This window comes from Balaenoptera ricei, chromosome 1 (genome assembly GCF_028023285.1).
Source record: "Balaenoptera ricei isolate mBalRic1 chromosome 1, mBalRic1.hap2, whole genome shotgun sequence".
NCBI classification, from domain to species: domain Eukaryota; kingdom Metazoa; phylum Chordata; class Mammalia; order Artiodactyla; family Balaenopteridae; genus Balaenoptera; species Balaenoptera ricei.
This window is the reverse complement of record NC_082639.1, coordinates 38,410,570-38,429,216: the sequence shown is the minus strand read 5'-3', so window position 1 is coordinate 38,429,216 and position 18,647 is coordinate 38,410,570. Positions and strand designations below refer to the sequence as shown.

General features: G+C 47.5%; 1 protein-coding gene across 2 annotated transcripts; it reads left to right on the top strand.

The window, feature by feature from the left end:
* Nucleotides 1-274: 274 nt before the first annotated feature.
* LRRC41 (leucine rich repeat containing 41) lies at nucleotides 275-18,519 on the top strand. Of its 2 annotated transcripts, XM_059921867.1 has the most exons (10): nucleotides 275-515; nucleotides 4,049-4,135; nucleotides 5,687-5,757; nucleotides 11,884-13,030; nucleotides 15,892-16,152; nucleotides 16,694-16,858; nucleotides 16,951-17,049; nucleotides 17,597-17,719; nucleotides 17,944-18,019; nucleotides 18,135-18,519. In XM_059921867.1, exons 1-10 carry the CDS (start codon nucleotides 317-319, stop codon nucleotides 18,352-18,354), a joined length of 2,448 nt encoding a protein of 815 aa, XP_059777850.1. In that variant the 5' UTR covers nucleotides 275-316; the 3' UTR covers nucleotides 18,355-18,519. The 2 variants fall into 2 exon arrangements, with proteins under 2 accessions (XP_059777850.1, XP_059777856.1); XM_059921873.1 differs by lacking the exon at nucleotides 18,135-18,519 and having other exon boundaries at nucleotides 17,597-17,781.
* The last annotated feature ends 128 nt before the right edge of the window (nucleotides 18,520-18,647 follow it).

Sequence of the window (18,647 nt, the reverse complement as noted above, 5' to 3'; positions counted from 1 at the left end):
CGTGGTCGCGAACACACGCTCCGATTGGCATGTACTACTGCTCAGAGGCAGGGAATAGGGGTAGCTGGTATTTGCACCAGAGGAGGATTTGCGAAGGAATTATCCCCTTAGTCACGCCAGACCCAAACATATTGACCCTAGGAATTTACTTGAAATACTGGCTTCTAAGAGACTTGGAAGGTATGCAGAAGTATTCGATGTTCCTTTAGCGCAATTCCCAGTCTTCCCCACATCGCTGATGGAACCGTCCTAACTGCTGACCTTTTCAAGATGGTGGCCCGCGAATGCTACTCTCGGGCTCGCGCACCTCCCCAAGATGGCGGCGCCCGAGGCCTGGCGCGCCCGGAGTTGCTGGTTCTGTGAGGTAGCGGCGGCAACGACCATGGAGGCCACGTCCCGGGAGGCGGCGCCAGCGAAGAGCTCGGCCTCGGGCCCCAGCGCTCCCCCCGCCCTGTTCGAGCTGTGCGGGCGGGCGGTGAGCGCCCATATGGGGGTTCTGGAAAGCGGGGTGTGGGGTAAGTCGCGGGGTGAGGGGCTACCTCTGGCAACGAGCGGAGACGGCCCAGCGGCCGGGGGGCGCGGGGGGCGAGGCCGGGAGGCCTGGAGCAAGGCCCAGCCCGGGGCACTGGAAGCCAGACCGTTGGGTTGGAGCATGAATTCCGTGACTGACAGGACTGGGTACAGTAAAGGCGGAGACCAAACCGGCAGGTGGACCCGCACCGCGGCCTGGCCGGGGGGCGCGGGGGGCGAGGCCAGGAGGCCCGGTCTGGGGCGAAGCGGGCCGGGCGACAGAGGCAGGACTGACTAGCCGGGCTGTGGGCACCGAAGTGACACTCGGGCTGGGCCGGGCTGCGGAGTCTCGGATGTCGAGCGGACGGTCAGGGATGGCCCGTCTGCTTGGGGGCGGGGGCCGAGGTTGCGAGGCCCGGACGGAGGCCAGGAGGCCAGGCCCGGGGCTACCTAACCAGACTGACGGCGCGGGGCCTCCGGCGTCTGCCTGACAGACCGCGGGGGCCGAGACTCCGGAGGCCAAGCCGCTGGGCGAGGGCAGCCAGTGGACTGGAGAGCGAGGGGATGGGGCTGCCGGCGAGGCCGAAAGGCTTGGGGCGCCGAGGCCTGTCTGACGGCCCGGGGCTGGAGGGAGCGAACAGACGGCCAGGGTCTCGGATGCCAAACTGACTGAGCGACGGACTGACGGGCAGGGCACGGAGCGCCGGAGGCCGCTCGGATTGGCCGGAGCGGCGAGGAAGGGCCAGAGAGCGGGTGAAGGGAGGCCGGGAGAAGATCAGCAATCGACGGAGGCGCGAATGACGGACAGGCGGGAAGGGCCACGGAGGCCCCAGGCGGGGCGACGGCCCGGGGATCCCGAACTGGGAGGGGGTGCGGCGCCGCTAGGAGGCCTGGGTCCGAGTGGAATGAAAGGAGGCCCGGGCCTGAGAGCGGCCGAGACCGCCAGGCCCGGCCTGGGTTGAGGGCGCCCAGGCTGAGGAGCAGAGGCGGGCGGCCTAGGGCGCTGGGATGAGGGCCTGGGAGGGTGAACCGACTAGCCCGGCTGGGGGGCCTGGGAGTACGGCGGCGGGGTGGGCCGAGTAACGGAGGAGGGAGGTCTGCAGGCGGATTGGCACGAGGAGGCCGGGCCGTGGGGTGGGTACCGCTGGTCGCAGTCTGGCAGCTGAGGAGGAAAGCGCGGGTGGGCGACCTGGGCACTGACGGTGAGAGTGAAAGAGAGGAAAGTGAGTGCTCTGGGGGTAGGCCTGCCCGCACGGGGCGGAGGGAGGCCTTGGGCCTGACTGACTGCTGGTGTGAGGGGGTGGGGCCCGGAGGCCAGGGCTGAAGTTGGGTGAGGAGATGGCAGGCCAGGCCGAGGGCCCGGGGAGGGGGAGGGGGTGGCAGGAGAGGAGGCCCTGGGCCTGCGGGGGGGGGGGGGGCGTGGGTGTCTAGAGTAGGCCTCAGGAATGGTGGTGGTGGTGTCTTTGCGAGGAGGAAGGCCCGTGTAAGGTCAGGAGTGGGGGCTTGATGTCCTGGGATGGGGGGTTTGGGTTACACGCGTGAGGAGGCCAATGTGGAGAAAAGGCTCTGGCGTTTGGGGGGTTGGGCCTCCAGGAATGAGCCCCAAAACTGTGGAGTGGTTAAGGAGGTCCAGGGATGGAGGAAGGCCCTTGGTGGTGGTGGTGGTGGTGGTGGGGACCGATCCTGAACAGGCCCAAGTGCCTTGTCTGCTGGGGGAAAACTGTTAGAAGTCCTCAGGCCTAGTGAGGGGGAGGGGATTGTGGAGGCCCTGGACCAACAGCTAAAAAGAGTAGGGTCAGGCTGACTCATGGGCAATGGGAGAAAAGTCTCAGCGGATCCGTGCAGGAGGCTCAGAAAAATCCTGGGGAATGTGGAAGAAGGTACAGTGGATCTGGCTGTGTCAGCCTGGACCTTCCAGAATGCTAAACCTGGCTACGAGGGCAGAGGACTGGGGGTGGAGGCCCGAAGTTGAGAAGGGGAAGCATTGAAGATGTGGGCTGGAAAGAAGCAAGGAAGAGCCTGGCTTAAGAAGAATGGAGAAAGGTACAGAGGAGTTTGTGAATAACGGGATGAGAATCCCTGTGGCTGTGAGAGGGGATGGCTAAACAAGGGAGCATTATGGACAGAGGAGGAAGAGCTCCTATGGGCCTAGCCCAGGTGGACAGTCACACAGAATCAAGCTAGGTCTCTTAGAAGGGCCAAGTAAGAGACCTGCTAAGCAATGCTATTTTGGAGGAAGGTCTCAGTGTGGGCTAACAGCCAGGAAAGCCTTCCTGGAAGTAGTGCACTAGCATTTCTTTGTGTAGAGAGAGAGGAGGGGAAAATGAGTGAAGGCAGCAGGAAAGGATATAATGAGGAATAGAATAGGTATGTTATACCTTGAATGCCAGGATATGGAACTTGGACTTTATCTTGAATGCAGTAGAGTGACTACATTAGTATAATAGCATAGGGAATTAATGCTTTTCTTCAGCAGGTACATTGAGTACCTACTATGTAGAAAGAATTGTACTAGGCTCTTGGATATCTAGACTCAGTTATTGCATAAGTAAAGATAAAAGGAGATCCTGGAATGTAAGTTTTGAAAGAATTTTCTGAAGTATCAAGATCTTAAGACTTGTTCTTGGCAGGACAGAGATGCTTTTGACAGGATAAGAATAATAATCTTAAGAGGTAGTTATTATTATCTCAATTTTAAAATTGAGGAAACTGAGGCTCAAAGACATTAATTTGTCCATGAATTCATAATTAAGTGGTACAATCAGGATTTCACCCAGTTTTGTCCAATCTAGAGACTAAACCATTTAGCCACAATACTGTAATGCCTCTCAGATCTAGGGAAGTTAGCAAGAGCAAGTTTTGTTTTTAAGATATATTGAATTAAGAGTATAGAGCCTAATTATTTCTATTCTTCATAGGAAAGTGCTAGTTCAGGGTATAGTGGGAGCCCAAAGGATGGAAGTGGCCAGTTTGGAAGAGTGGGAAGGGAATTCAGGAAAGGCTTAATAAAGGGCATGTGATACGTGAAAGATGAGTAATTGATATGCTGAAAATGGCAAGAACTTTCCCAGTGGAGAGAACAGCATGACAAAGGCACAGGCAGAAAGCAGGGAGTTAGGTAACTGAAAGAAGTAGTTTAGTATGGCTGAAGTGTAGGAGGCAAAGCAGGGAGCTGGAGAAGTTAGTAGGGCCCAGATTATGAAGGACTTTTTTTATAATCACACATATTCAAAAGAACCTTTTAAATGCGGAATGGTCCATTAGACTTGGGCAGAAGTGAACTGCCAGCTCCTAAATGAGCCTATCAGCTTGCTTTGTGGGATTATCTCACCCTTGAAGACATGCATGCCCCTGAAATTCCAGCTGCCAACTAAGTGGCTGAAGATAAGTGGACCAGAGTTTGAATTAAACTTAGGTTAGCTTCTATAAGTTCCACTCGTCAAGTGAGAAGTCTGCCCTCCTGTTTTCCTTTCCAGTAGGATAAATAATGCTTGCAACTCTGGGAGAAAAAAGTAAATTTTATGTTTGGTTTTTGTAGCCCTCCCAGGCCCAATACTTCAAAGCATCTTACCTCTGCTCAATATATATTACTTGGAGAGGATTGAGGAAACTGCCCTCAAGAAAGGTGAGTGTTTTTCTGTCATTTTTTCAGTCACTGATTGTAAGCAAGGCACCATGATGTTCTTCAGGTAAATATTACACCTGATACCTGCATAGAACTTCATGCTTTTCAAAAAGTACCCTCACACCTATTTTCTTATCTGATTTCTCAATGTCCTGTGAAACATAAAACAAGTATGTGATCCCTATTATACTAATAAAAATGAAACCACAGGCACACAGCGATTAATAGCAAAGCCAAATAGAACCCAGATCTTTTGCGGGATCTTAGTTCCCCGACCAGGGATTGAACCCAGGCCCCGGCAGTGAAAACACCAAGTCCTAACCACTGGACAGCCAGGGAATTCCTGAACACAGATCTTTTTTTTTTTAAGTTATTTTTTTTTAATTAATTTATTTATTTTTGGCTGCATTGGGTCTTCGTTGCTGCACACGGGCTTTCTCTAGTTGCGGTGCGCGGGCTTCTCATTGCAGTGGCTTCTCTTGTTACAGAGCACGGGCTCTAGGCACATGGGCTTCAGTAGTTGTAGCTCACGGGCTCAGTAGTTGTGGCTCGTGGGCTCCAGAGCGTAGACTCAGTAGTTGTGGTGCATGGGCTTAATTGCTCTGCACCACGTGGGATCTTCCCAGACCAGGGCTTGAACCCTGTGTCCCCTGCATTGGCAGGCAGATTCTTAACCACTGCGCCACCAGGGAAGCCCCAGATCTTTTTTTGTTTTAAATAAGCTTCAGTTACAATGTTTTTTTTTTTAATTCATTTTTTATTTATTTTTGGCTGCATTGAGTCTTAGTTGCAGCACGCGGGATCTTCGTTGAGGCATGCAGAATCTTTCATTGCGGTGCCCGGGCTTCTCTCTAGTTGTGGCGTGTGGGTTTTCTCTTCTCTAGTTGTGGCATGCAGGCTCCAGGGCGCATGGGCTCCATAGTTGTGGCGTGCAGGTTCCAGAGCACGTGGGCTCTGTAGTTTGCAGCATGCGGGCCCTCTAGTTGAGGCGCGCGAGCTCAGTAGTTGTGGCACGTGGGCTTAGTTGCCCCACGGCATGTGGGAACTTAGTTCCCTGAACAGGGATCGAACCTGGGTCCCTTGCAGTGTAAGGAGGATTCTTTACCACTGGGGCACCAGGGAAGTCCCGAACCCAGATCTTTTGAATCTTAGTTTTTCTAATTTTTCAAGCTGCCTCCCAAACCCCTCATTGGACACATCTGTTAACAGCTAACATTCATCTAACTAACCCTGTTCCAAGCACTGTCTTAGGCACTTTACCTGGAGAAACTCATTTAATATTTTCAACAACTCTGTGAAATTGCTATTATTAACTACATTTTATAGATAAGGAAACTGAGGTACAGAAAAATTAAGTAACTTGCCCAGGGTTACACTGCTAGACTATGGTTTGCTGATATTTAAAGCCAGGCAGTCTGTCGTTAGAGCCAGTGCTCTTTACCACTCTGCCGTGTTGCTCCTGTGAACCTAGAAAAGGACATTCAAAGGCTGATGTACTTCACTCATGGAGACCAAGGGGCAGCCAAGTAAATGTGATATTTCTCTCTACAGGCCTCTCCACTCAGGCCATTTGGCGCCGACTATGGGATGAGCTGATGAAGACAAGGCCTTCCAGTTTGGAAGTAAGTTAAGGCACCAGGTAGAACTCTGGCCTGACTTTGCACAGTGAAAGCAGGAATAGCACACAAACACAAGCTGGGTACTGGTAAAGTGCAGGGGCAGGCATGGAATGAATTTGCTAAGAGGTCTCTGATGGCTTGTCACAAAGTTCTTTTCATTTGACATTTGTCACTGACTTGCTTGTTCACCATGTTTGCAGCTGACACAAAACAGGAAAAGGTAGTGATCACAATGGATGGCAGAACCTGGATTCAGGTCTTGACAGGGCTGGAGCAATGGTCAAACCTAACAAGATGAAATTTAGCAGAATAAACCAACTCTCCACTTGAGTCTAAAAATTCTAATTGCATGACATCAGGGTAGTGGGTGGAGGGGTCTGGCTTAGCAGCAGTTAGTATAAAAAAGATTAAGAGAGTTTAGTCTACATTGTGCTGAAGCCACTCATATAATGACTGTATCCTGAGCTGTGTGAACTAATGTAACTATAATGTAGACTGAAAGACAAGGGGGATGATAGACCTGCTTGACTCTTCAGTGGTCAGGCTATCCCTGGAGTATGGAGAAAGAAGCCAAAGCCACATCATGTGAGTCACATTTGGAAGACTGGAGATGTTTTTCCTGAAAAAGAGAAGACTTGGGGAACATGAACTGTCTTGAAATATTTGAAAGAGGGATTAACAGACTTGTTCTGGGTGGAAGCTAAAGGAGGATAAATTTTTGCTAAACTGTAGAATTTTTAAACTCTAAGGTTATTGGTGATGAAACAAGCTAATTCCAGAGGTAATAAGCTTCCCATCACTAAGTGTTTAATAGAGTCTGGATAACCACCTGACACAAGGGTAATGTATCAATAGAAGAAGTTCGGCATTATTGGAGATATTGGACAAGATGACTTTTAGGGGTCCTCTTAGCCCTTAGAATAATAAGATTCTGTTATTCATTGGTTCATATATAACTCACTGGAGCTCTCATTTAAACAGAATTCCTTTTGCTGCTCCATAATTAGGTGACAGGACAGATTGAGTTCAATAAACATTTACTCAAACTTACCACATACCACGTCTTATGCTGAATATTAAAGGTATAGACACAATCCCTAATCTTGAGGAACTATCAGTTTAGTGGGGAAATCTGCAAACAAATACATCATGTATGGTAGGGCAAGTGGTATGATCGAGTGTAGCGAGGAGGTTGAAGGAAAAGGGAGTAAGAAAGTCTTTCCTAGGAAGTAGTATTTGAACTGGGCTTTATATAGTGAATGAGGCCAAATGACAAGAGAACAAGCTCTTATCAGAAATTGGAGATTTATTTTGTGGGGATATACTGGGTTCAGTAACATTCAGCTCCATTTCCACTTCCAGATCTAGATGCAACCCCTGGAGCTCAGCATAATGACATTGAGGCCCAATGAAATTATCAGGCATTATGTACAGGAGTTAGGCCTCATGAGGAAGAGAAGTGGACACAAGAATGTTGAGAAACGGCAACAGCTTCCTGCAACCTTTAAAGAAACATGAGATTCACTTTGTCACAGTGTCTCCCAAGTAGTGTGGTTGACTAGCAGGTGATAGAGACTGTAATATCTTTCTCTTTGAGAAAGCTTTTTCCACCATTATCTCAAGCTTCCTGGGAAGTAATGTCTATTTGTTATCTGTTTCCTTGTCTCAGAGTATTTCAGAATATATAGGATGCCCCAGGCCTGGTGGCCTAACAGTCACCTACACACAAGTCCTGACTTGGAGCATATCCATTCCAGAGGGTGTCTGCTTCCACTTCCCACTTTTGCATAACAGTAACCTTCACTTCATTCATAATTCAAACAGTTATTGAGTGACTATTCAGTTCCAGGCACTACGCTAGGTTCTAGGTATACAGTGGTGAGCAAGATAGACAGAGCACCTGATTGCCCATAGAGCAATAGTATTTCAAACTGTGTAGTACTAGTGTATATGTTTATTAAGAGATCTGCAGAATAAAATAGATATTCTGGAGACAAAGCAATGGGGAAATGAAGGATTATTCAGTCAATGATTCTCTAGTAACTGGTTAACCATTTGGAAAAACTAAAGTTAGCGCCTCACTTTACAGTATACTCAATTTCTATATAGATTAAAGATTACATTGTAAAAAGTAAAAGCACAAAACAATTTTAAAAAAGAATAAAGGTGACTGGTTATCTAATCTCAGGGTGGAGAGTGCTAGTAGATAGGCAGAACCGAAAAAGAAAATATGGACACATCTGGCCACATAAAATGCCAACACTATAAATACAATTTAAAAGGTATGTAAAAAAAACCCACTATAAATACAATTTAAAAGGTACGTAAAAGAATGTTTGCAACAGTATTTGCAAAATAAAAGGATACAGAAGATAAGACAGAGGCGAACAGTAGAATAAAATGAATATAGATTTGGACAAGTTTCAAAATATACAAAAATCTCCAATAAAGTAAAAAATGTTCGATCTCATTAATAATAAAAAAAATGGGAAAGTAAAATTATACCTCTTAAATTAGTGAAGTCTTGTTTTAATTTGGTTTTGTTTTAAAAGATAATTCCAGGGATGGGTAGGACTTGCATTTTAATATGCTGTTGGTGGGAGCAGAAATGTTACAACTTTCTTGGTGGGCAATCTGGTGATAATTGTCAAGAGTCTTTAAAATATTCAAATTCTTCAACTAGAAATTTTAAGAAGTATATATCTTATGGTATATAAAATTGAGATACTCATGAAGATTTATTTCCAGATGTTCATTACAGCAAAGTTTAATATAAAAAGCTAGAAACAATTTAAGTATTCAATAATATAGAAATTATTAAATATAGTACATCCATATTTTCAAAGTATTAATAAAGTCATTCTAAAAATATTTAAATACATGGTGGTAAAAATGTTTAATGATGTGGTGATATGTAATGTTTAGAAAAAAAGCCCAGCATTTGAAACTGTTCAGAATTGTCTCAGTGTTAAAAACACAAATACTTATAGCTCATCACATATACACTCCAAAAAGTTGGTTTACACATGATTTTTGATTTGCTTCCTTATAGTTCCACAAACAATATTTCTGTTATCAGAAAAACAGTGGATGATATATAGCTTATGAGCATTTGCAGGCTCTAACAGTTTAGTACAAGAAAATATTTAGCTCTCCCTAGTTTGTACACACTTCTTCCTTCCCTACCAGTACCTGAGCTGCCAGCCCGTTGTGGATGGGCCAAGGACTAATTGTGTTGGTAAGCAAATGTCATGTCACCTCTTTGGTGGTGCCTCATTTCCCCTACTCTCCCCCAAAAGAAAGTATTTAAATCACTTTGCATTGTCTGAACTATAGTGTATGAGTCCACAAAATGAGTGGCTTGGACTAGATCTCTCAGGTATTTTTCAGCTTTTAAGTTTTAGCATAGAGTCTTCTACAAGGTGGTAATGGAATAAAATACAGTGAATTGATACCTGCTTATGCATTAATTCATGAGAAAGAAGCCATTGCAATAGTCGTCAACTAATTTTACATACTCATTTAATTTTCACAACAACTCTGTCATGTAGGTATAGTTATCTTCCTCAGTGTACAGATGATGAAACTGAGGCAGAAAGAGGAAAAGTGACTTACCTAAGGTGACAGTTCATGAATGGCAGACCTGAGATTCAAGTTGAGGCAGTCTGCCTCTGGAGTGCATGCTCTTAATCACTATGTCATGCTGCTTTCACTGTGGTTATCACAGGTCTGGGGTGTTCCAATTTCAAATATTCTCTCCTATTGTCTTTGTAAACCAATAAAATGTCTGAAAAACCCAAGTATTTAGTTATCTAAAGTTCATATTCCACATGCCTTATAGTCGGAAACAGCCACAATATCTTGGTTCATGTTCACATCTTTGTCCATATTTTAGGCCCAGGTCTCATGGTAACCATCTATTTCACTTGTGAAGTTGAAGCCTTGCTAGGGATACCTGCAAGTATTTTTCAAGGCTGTGTGGGCCAGCAAATGTGTGAAAAAAGTGCTAGAATGAGGCAGGATTAAAGGATTCAGGAATAGCCTCTTTGCTTCCACTTAAGGCTGAGTAGAGATTTGGTTGCCAGGTATTTTTTCCTGCTGCCCTCAGGCCCCCACACTGCTGCTGGAGGGGCCTTTCTCACTTGTTGCTGCTATGCAGTTAGCTTAAACATGAAGTCGTTCCTAATTATTTACCACAGCAGGGTCTTGGGGAATAGCTAGGGCAAAGGGAATGACACTTTTGCCTGAGAATAGGGGCCCACCTCCTGCCAAGAACCTCATATAAACTGAGGGTCAATCTGGTATGAGGGAATGCACGGAGGCAGGGTAGATACCAAAGGAAGTATCTTATTTTTAGCCTTTGGGAACCTCAGGCCCCACTACCTTCAGGCTGAATAAGCACCCTGCTTAACAGGCTCTGCCTCCATCCAGCCCATTTCCCATTTCCCATGTGGGGTAATTATTATCATTAACAACAGAAGTTACATTTTGTATTTTACAGTTTACAAGGTGCTTTAAACTTGCACTGTCTCATTTGATCTTCACAACAAACCGGTGAAGCAGGTGATATTATCCACATTTTACAGATGAAGAAAGAGGTTTAAAGAGGTCCAGAGTATAGTGGCAGAGCTGGCACTTTTATCAAAGTCATCAGACTTTCTATGCACCTTAGGAAAGAATGGGGACTTAGAGAAATATCAATATTTGTCTCAATGTGTCCTTTTGGGGTAGGTAGCAGTAATTCCTAATCTCTGATATATACATCAGAATCATCCGGGGAAGGTTTAAAAAATAAATAAAGATGCCTGGACCTTACCTCAGATGTAACATAATCACCAAGTCTGGGTACATGGCATATGAATTTTGGGAAAAAGCTCCACAGTAAATTCTGATGTATATCAAAGCTTAAAAATCACTTGTGTTCAGTTCTTCTAAATGTATCAGAATAGCCTGATGAAATCTCATACCCATCAAAGCAAAGTATTGCCTTGGAGAAAACTAAGACTTGCTGCCTCCTCTCCAGGAATTTCTAATCTGGTTGGGATGAGATGTATATACAGGCAGAGACTCAACACCATGAGACATATCTACCAATGTCTAAGACCTGAGTAGTCAGTATCAGAGTTCCAACAAGAGAGGTAGGGGGAGGGGTAGAAAGTGGGGCAGACAGTCAATGAGACGAACAGCCTCAAAGAGCAAAATGTTCGTAGGTCCTTTCATGAAGTCTATTTGATCTGGCAATGGAGAGCATTTCTGGCAGAGGTAGGAAAGGAAAAAGAAGGCACGTTTGGGTCAGTGAGGTGACCAGTTTCGCCAGAGCAAAGCATTCATGAGCAAGATGTGGCAGATAAAGCTTCTCAGGTAGGCAGAGGCTATATCGTGGACAGCTTTCCCTGCCAGCCTGAGGAACTTCAAATGTGCTGCAGCACTGATCCCCTAAGCAGTGGGGAGACATTAGGGGTTTTAAAGGAGAATAACGTAATCAGAGAGTTTTGTTTTTTAATACAAAGATGAACCCAGTGGACTTGTGCAAAAGTTTGGGAAGGGGAACAAGCAGAGGAATCAGGAAGCTAATGAGGTAGCCAGATGTTAGGTGATAAGGGTCTGAACAAAGGTGGTAGTGTTAAGAATGGAAAGTTAGGATCAGGTTCTAAAAACAAGTGTGGAAGAACTTAACAGGGTTGAGTGTTTCACTTGGGAGGCACTATAGCAATAGTCTCTGGAACCAAATTTCCTGGGTTCAAATCTTTTTTTTTTTTTTTTTTTTGGCTATGCCATGCAGCTTGTGGGATCTTAGTTCCCCGACCAGGGATTGAACCTGGGCCCTCAGAAGTGAGAGCTCAGAGTCCTAACCACTGGATCACCAGGGAATTCCCTCCTGGGTTCACATCCTAATTCTGCCCCTTAACTGTGTAACCACAGGCAATAACATTTGTGCCTTGGTTTTCTTACCTGTAAAATGGATCTAATAGTAATATATACCTCAAAGATGTGAGGATTAAATGAATTTGCATACATTATTTAGAACGTTACCTGGCTCAGTAAACAGCTAGCTATTGGAAGGAAGGAAACTGGGTTCCATGGGTAGCACTTAGTATCACAGCTGTCTGGAATGTTCTCTGCTTTCAGAGCGTGACCTGTTGGCGAGCCAAGTTTATGGAGGCCTTTTTTTCCCATGTTCTACGTGGGACCATTGATGTGTCTTCTGACAGGCGTCTTTGTGACCAGCGCTTCTCACCTCTCCTGCATAGCTCCCGCCATGTCCGGCAGCTCACCATCTGCAACATGCTGCAGGGTGCAACTGAGCTGGTGGCTGAGCCCAACCGCAGGGTTCTGGAGACCCTGGCCAGTTCCCTGCACACCCTCAAGTTCCGCCACCTGCTGTTCTCTGATGTGGCTGCTCAGCAGTCACTTCGGCAGCTGTTGCATCAGCTTATTCACCATGGGGCTGTCAGCCAGGTGTCGCTGTACTCCTGGCCTGTACCTGAGTCAGCCCTTTTCATTCTTATCCTCACCATGAGTGCTGGCTTCTGGCAGCCAGGCCCTGGTGGCCCACCCTGCCGCCTCTGTGGAGAGGCCTCCCGAGGCCGGGCCCCATCCCGAGATGAAGGGTCCCTCCTGCTGGGCTCACGCCGGCCTCGCCGGGATGCTGCTGAGCGATGTGCTGCAGCCCTGATGGCCTCCCGGCGGAAGAGTGAAGCCAAGCAGACGGCCAGAGCCGCACCTGCCGCTCGGGTAACACGCCGGAGCACACAGGAGAGCCTGACAGCAGGCGGGACAGACCCTAAGAGGGAGCCGCTCCCTCCAGCCACTTCCCATGAGGCTCCTGGCACCAAACGCCCACCCTCTGCTCCAGCCACCACCTCCTCTGCCTCTGCTTCCTCTTCTTCCACATCCTCATCTAAACGGGCTCCAGCTAGCTCAGCCCCACAGCCTAAGCCCCTAAAGCGTTTTAAGCGAGCTGCAGGGAAGAAGGGTGCTCGCACCCGTCAGGGGTCTGGTGCTGAATCTGAAGACCTATATGACTTTGTTTTCATTGTGGCGGGTGAGAAAGAGGATGGGGAAGAGATGGAGATCGGGGAAGTGGCTTGTGGAGCATTGGATGGATCAGATCCCAGTTGCCTGGGGCTTCCAGCACTGGAGGCCTCCCAAAGATTCCGCAGCATTTCCACCTTGGAGCTCTTCACAGTTCCACTCTCCACAGAGGCGGCTCTGACACTGTGCCACCTGCTGAGCTCCTGGGTGTCTCTGGAGAGCCTCACACTCTCCTATAATGGTGAGTGCCCTGGAGGGGCAGGGGTTGGGTCTCCCAGCAGCACCAGCTGTGTGCCCAACCCTGTGGAGGGGAATAGGGGGTATGATCAGGAAGCTGGAGGTGTGGCCCTACCCACTTCACGGGAGGCAGAAGGCACACACATGAAACAGTGGCAGACTGTCGGTGCTCGAGAAGATGAACACAAGGTCTACAGGCTTGATCTAGTTGGAAGCAGAGGTTCCTGAGGGACAGTGAGAATCTGAAGAATGAGTCTACCTTAGATATGGTAGGCAAACCAAGGACAGGTGGGAGAATATAGTGTATACAGGGCCAACCAGGGCTGAGGTTGGATCTCACTAGTCATATCAAAGCAGCTATACAAAAAGGTGTGGGACACCTTTTTTTAAAAAAATCAGACCAGCAACCTACAAAACAGCCCTCAGTTCTTTCCTATCTGGTTGTGCCCAGCTAGCCAAATTTCAGTTCTGGCTAAATCCAGCAATCTGCCCAGGTTGCTGAACACTGCTAGAGAAAGTCACACAACTGCAGATTGGTGCTACTATATACATTCATGGTCATCAATCTCATATGAACCCTGTTTGCAACATCAGCTCCATTCCTACCCTACCACTTCAAACCCTTCTTTTCCTCTCAGCAGATGACCACCTACATTACAGAGAAAATAGAAGCCATCACACATAACTCCTTCAACTTACTGTTAACCAACCTATAAACTCCTACACCTGCACTCTTCCTTTCTTCCTCCATCACAATGGGAGAAATGGCTGCCCTATCTAAGGCTAACTCTTCTGCCTGTGCTCTGGATACATACCCTCTTACCGCCTGCGGAAAGCAAATTTTTCAAATGCCTTAATAAGAGCTAACTTTTATATACTGCCTACTATGCATCTGGCATATTTTAAATATTCTTTAACTAATTTAATCCTTACAATTCTGAGGTCAAGTGACTTGCCCAGGATAAGTTAGTAAATTGTAGAGCTAGAATTCAAAGCCAGGTAACCTGGCTCCAGAACTCATGCTTATAAACCACTTAATGCTGCCTCTCTTCTCTCAATCAGGTATCCACCAAAAACTACCACCACCACCTCCATCTATTCCATTTATTAACTACTGTCCTATTCTTTCATGCCCTTCAGAGACAACCTTAAGAGTCATCTGTGCCCTCTTCTCTCACAGCCACTCCAGCCTTGCTTACACCCCATCTACTGCATTGAGGACCTCGAGGTGACCAAGGTCATCCTTGTTGCTAAGTCCAATATATACCTTTCAGTCTTCATCTTAAATTAATTCTCGGCATCATCTGCTATTAAGTATTGTCTTCTTCATGAAATAGTCTCATTTCTACTACGTCAAAATTTTCTGATTTCTTTTCTCCTCCCTTTCTGGATATTCTCTCTTAATGTTCAGAGAGCCTTGAAGTTCACCCACTTTACACATGCTTCCTGGACTTGGTTTCAAAGACCAACTATGCTGAAGACACCCCCATTTTATGACATTAGCCCAGATCTTCCTCCTAAACTCCAGACCTATTTATCCGACAACTAGATATCACAGGATTCATAAACCACACTCCCCAACCTGAATGCATCTTCTTCCTTCTAAACAGACCTTCCTTCTGTTCTCAATGACATCACAGATGATTCAGTTGCTCAAAAGAAACCTGGATTCTCTTACTCCACATATATTTGGTTACCAGGTTGTACAGTCTCTCAGATTCATTTATCTCCACATCCTTAATTCAGACTACCATTACCTCTCACCTGGATTCATCATTTCAGCAGTTCCTCCTGACTCCACACACACCATACAACTCATTTTTTACACCACAACCCAAGCATCTTCAAAAGTGCAAATCTGTCAATCACCTAAAAATTCAATGGCTTCTTGTCACTGTATGTCTGTTTTACTTAGAGGGCCATTCATGTTCCTACCCTGCTTACCTCTATAGTTGAATCGTCAACACTTCCCTCCCTTATACTTTACACACCAGCCACATTGAGTCTTTCTGTTCTTGGAACCTGCCACTCTTTCCCCTTCAGGTCTTGATATATGCCAAGTTCACTCTGCCAGTCACTCTTCCTCCTTTTAGCCTGTCTCTTTTATGTTCTTTAGGACTCAGCCAGAGAGAGTCTTTACTGATGAAAGCTAAACTGGGTGTTAAGTACCCATCCTTTTACTTCCACAGCACTCTACTTCCCCAGTTCCCATCATATGCTTTTGTTATCAGGCTGTATAGGCAGGAACAAGATCTGCTGCTCATGACTATCTAGCAAAAAAACATGCTTACCAGGTGCTTACCATGGGTAAGGTTTAGTTGAATGAATGAATCAAAAGGAGCCTGCTCAGTCCAAGGAGAGATAAAGGTGTGGCTTCCAAGGAATTATTTGCTCTGTGGCATTAAGCAACTGCCCTAACCTTTCTGGATCCTACTCCCTTCTGTGGGATGTTTTCTGCCCTATTCCCACCCAATGAATTTAAAAGTATTCCCTATTGGATCACTGTCACTCTCCTGCTTAGTTTTCAGATGTTCCCCATGACCTATAGGAAAAGTCCAGAGATCTCTGCTGCTGTCTGGGCCCATCATTCAGCTAGCAGCCACATGCTGTCCCACCACATCCTATCTTCTGTTTTGTGACTCTGCCCTGACTGATGTTTGAGGGCATGGCCCAGTAGGAGAGACATCAGTAAGCTGGTTACCTGAGGAAAAAGCAAGACAACGGATGAATAGTTGAGAATGATTTAAAATAATCTGATCCAAAGCTCAGATTTGGTAGTTATCAACAGAAATATTTGGAGTTGTCTCTGAATATTACCCCTACTGATACTCCCACATGACTGACCCAATCTCTTTCCTGCCATAGGCCTGGGCTCTAATATCTTCCGCCTGCTAGATAGCCTGCGGGCCCTGTCAAGCCAGGCTGGATGCCGCCTCCGTGCCCTGCATCTCAGTGACCTGTTCTCACCACTGCCCATCCTGGAGCTGACACGTGCCATTGTGCGAGCCCTGCCCCTCTTGCGGGTCCTCTCTATTCGTGTCGACCACCCTAGCCAGAGGGACAACCCTGCAGTACCAGGGAATGCAGGGCCCCCTAGCCACATAATTGGGGATGAGGAGATACCAGGTGAAGTACTATGCGCGTGTGTCTATCTCCATAGAAGTGTGCAGGTGTATTTGTGTGGGGACGCAAAAGATCTCTAATCCAGGCCTGTCACCACACATTCCTGGCTTATCTGTAATTTGTTGCCTTTAGAGCCTGTTCTTAAAGATAACCATGGGTTGGATAAATCCCAGACCAACACTAGCCCCGTAGGGAGTGACTATGGCAGATCTGTCTCTAGAAAGGGGTCTGAACCAAGAACAGACCTGACCGTTAGACTAGATTGGGTCCCCATGCTGTATGTTCCCTTAGTTCCTGCATGTCTCATATCCCACCATTCTGCATACGCTACTCGTGTCTGATTAGTTGTCTTCTTGGATTAAAAGCACCGTTAAGGACAAGGACTAAGTCGAATATTAGCATACTGCCTCGCATATATTAGGCACTCAAGGACAAGTAGATGAATAAATGATTTTTCAGTGAATCCTTTAAGGACAGGATGGGACCTGCAATGGAAGTGAAGTAGCAATGGCCAGCTGTAATCTTCTCTCCCTACCATATCCAGAAAACTGCCTGGAACAGCTGGAGATGGGATTTCCACGGGGAGCCCAGCCAGCCCCACTGCTGTGCTCTGTACTGAAGGCCTCAGGTTCTCTGCAGCAGCTGTCCCTGGATAGTGCCACCTTTGCCTCTCCCCAAGATTTTGGGCTTGTGTTGCAGACACTCAAAGGTAGGACCCAGTTAGAATGGTAAAGGGAGAATAGAAGGGGACTTTGCATTGTTGTTTGAGAACACTAAGATCCATGAACTTTCCCGATCCAGAGTACAACCTAGCTCTGAAGAGGCTGAGCTTCCACGACATGAATCTGGCTGACTGTCAGAGTGAGGTGCTGTTTTTGCTACAGAATCTGACTCTTCAAGGTAAGTTCTTCATCCAGAGCCTGGGGCATTCGTGGGTCCTCACTGCAGATCTGCCACGGTCTCACTGAGTGAGCAAGCCACTGTTCTTTTCTTGGCCTTGTCAACTATAAAATGATCACAGAACCTGCATCACCTTCCTTCTAAAGGGTCCCCTACTCAACTCGTCCTATACTAAACATGGGAAATTACTCACTTGGAGAGTGCCTCACCTAAAAATTTTTCTTACCTTCCAGTGGCTGACAAATGATGGTGGTGGGAAGGGATAAATGTGCTGCCAGGCTCCCCCTCATAGACTTGTAGCTAATGCCCACCCCTGCATAGAAGGAAGTGTATGGAGAACCGTCTGTGCAGAGAGCCTCCCCTGTAGGCTCAATCTCTGGCTTGAATACTGACTTACTTGCAGCCTTGCTTGGGGTTTTGGACAAATTATTTTCTCTTTCTGGGACTCTATGTAAAATGTTCATACCCCTTGCTAAGGCCCTGGGGCCGGAGGGGCAACACCAGTTCTCATGCTGCCATCAGAACTTATTCCACTTTCTCTTGACAGAGATTACCTTCTCCTTCTGCCGTCTGTTTGAGAAGCGCCCGGCCCAATTTCTGCCTGAGATGGTTGCTGCTATGAAGGGCAACTCCACACTGAAGGGCCTCCGGCTGCCGGGGAACCGCCTGGGTGGGGGCAGGGCCCTGAGGAGGGAGAGGGGGAAGGAGCCAGTCCTTTGACCTAGAAACTCAGTAGGTGAAGGCATACACCTCTCCACTGGGAAGACGGGGGTTGGGATATAGTTGTGCTGGGGCTTTAGGAGTCTGGGCTTCTCCCCAGCCAGAACTGGGTTGGGATACCCTTGTTCCCTGTTCTTGGGTAGAGGTGATGAGTATTTCTCCCCTTCTCCCCAGGGAATGCTGGCCTACTGGCCCTGGCAGATGTATTCTCAGAAGATTCATCCTCCTCTCTGTGTCAGCTGGATATCAGGTACATGTGGGCGTGGGGAAGGTGAGAGGAGGGCAACGACAAGGGATGGAGCTGCAGGGACACAGACCAGGGATTAGTTGACTCCTGGGTGTCTAATCCTTCTCACCCCTACCAGTTCCAACTGCATCAAGCCAGATGGGCTTCTGGAGTTTGCCAAGCGGCTGGAGCGCTGGGGCCGTGGGGCCTTTGGTCACCTGCGCCTCTTCCAGAACTGGCTGGACCAGGATGCAGTCACAGCCAGGGAAGCCATCCGACGGCTCCGGGCCACCTGCCATGTGGTTAGCGACTCGTGGGACTCATCCCAAGCCTTCGCAGATTATGTCAGCACCATGTGATGGGCCCATGCCTCACAGGCCCATGCTCAGTACCATCAGCTTGCAGGGGCTGAGGCATGGGCTGCCCAGAACTCCCAACCACCAATTCTATCTTTCTCTTTCTGTCACCTTTTTTCTCTTTTTTCCTTTTTCCCTTGCACTGAGGTCTTGGAGGCCTTGATGGGGCCCAGCAAAGGCATTCCCACAACTGGGTTTAGAGCCTTTGGGCTCCTTACTCAGTACCCGGGGCCAGGAGGTCACAGTGGTCATTAATCACTGAGGACAGCCCCCACCCCCTTCCCTGCCCCGGGGTT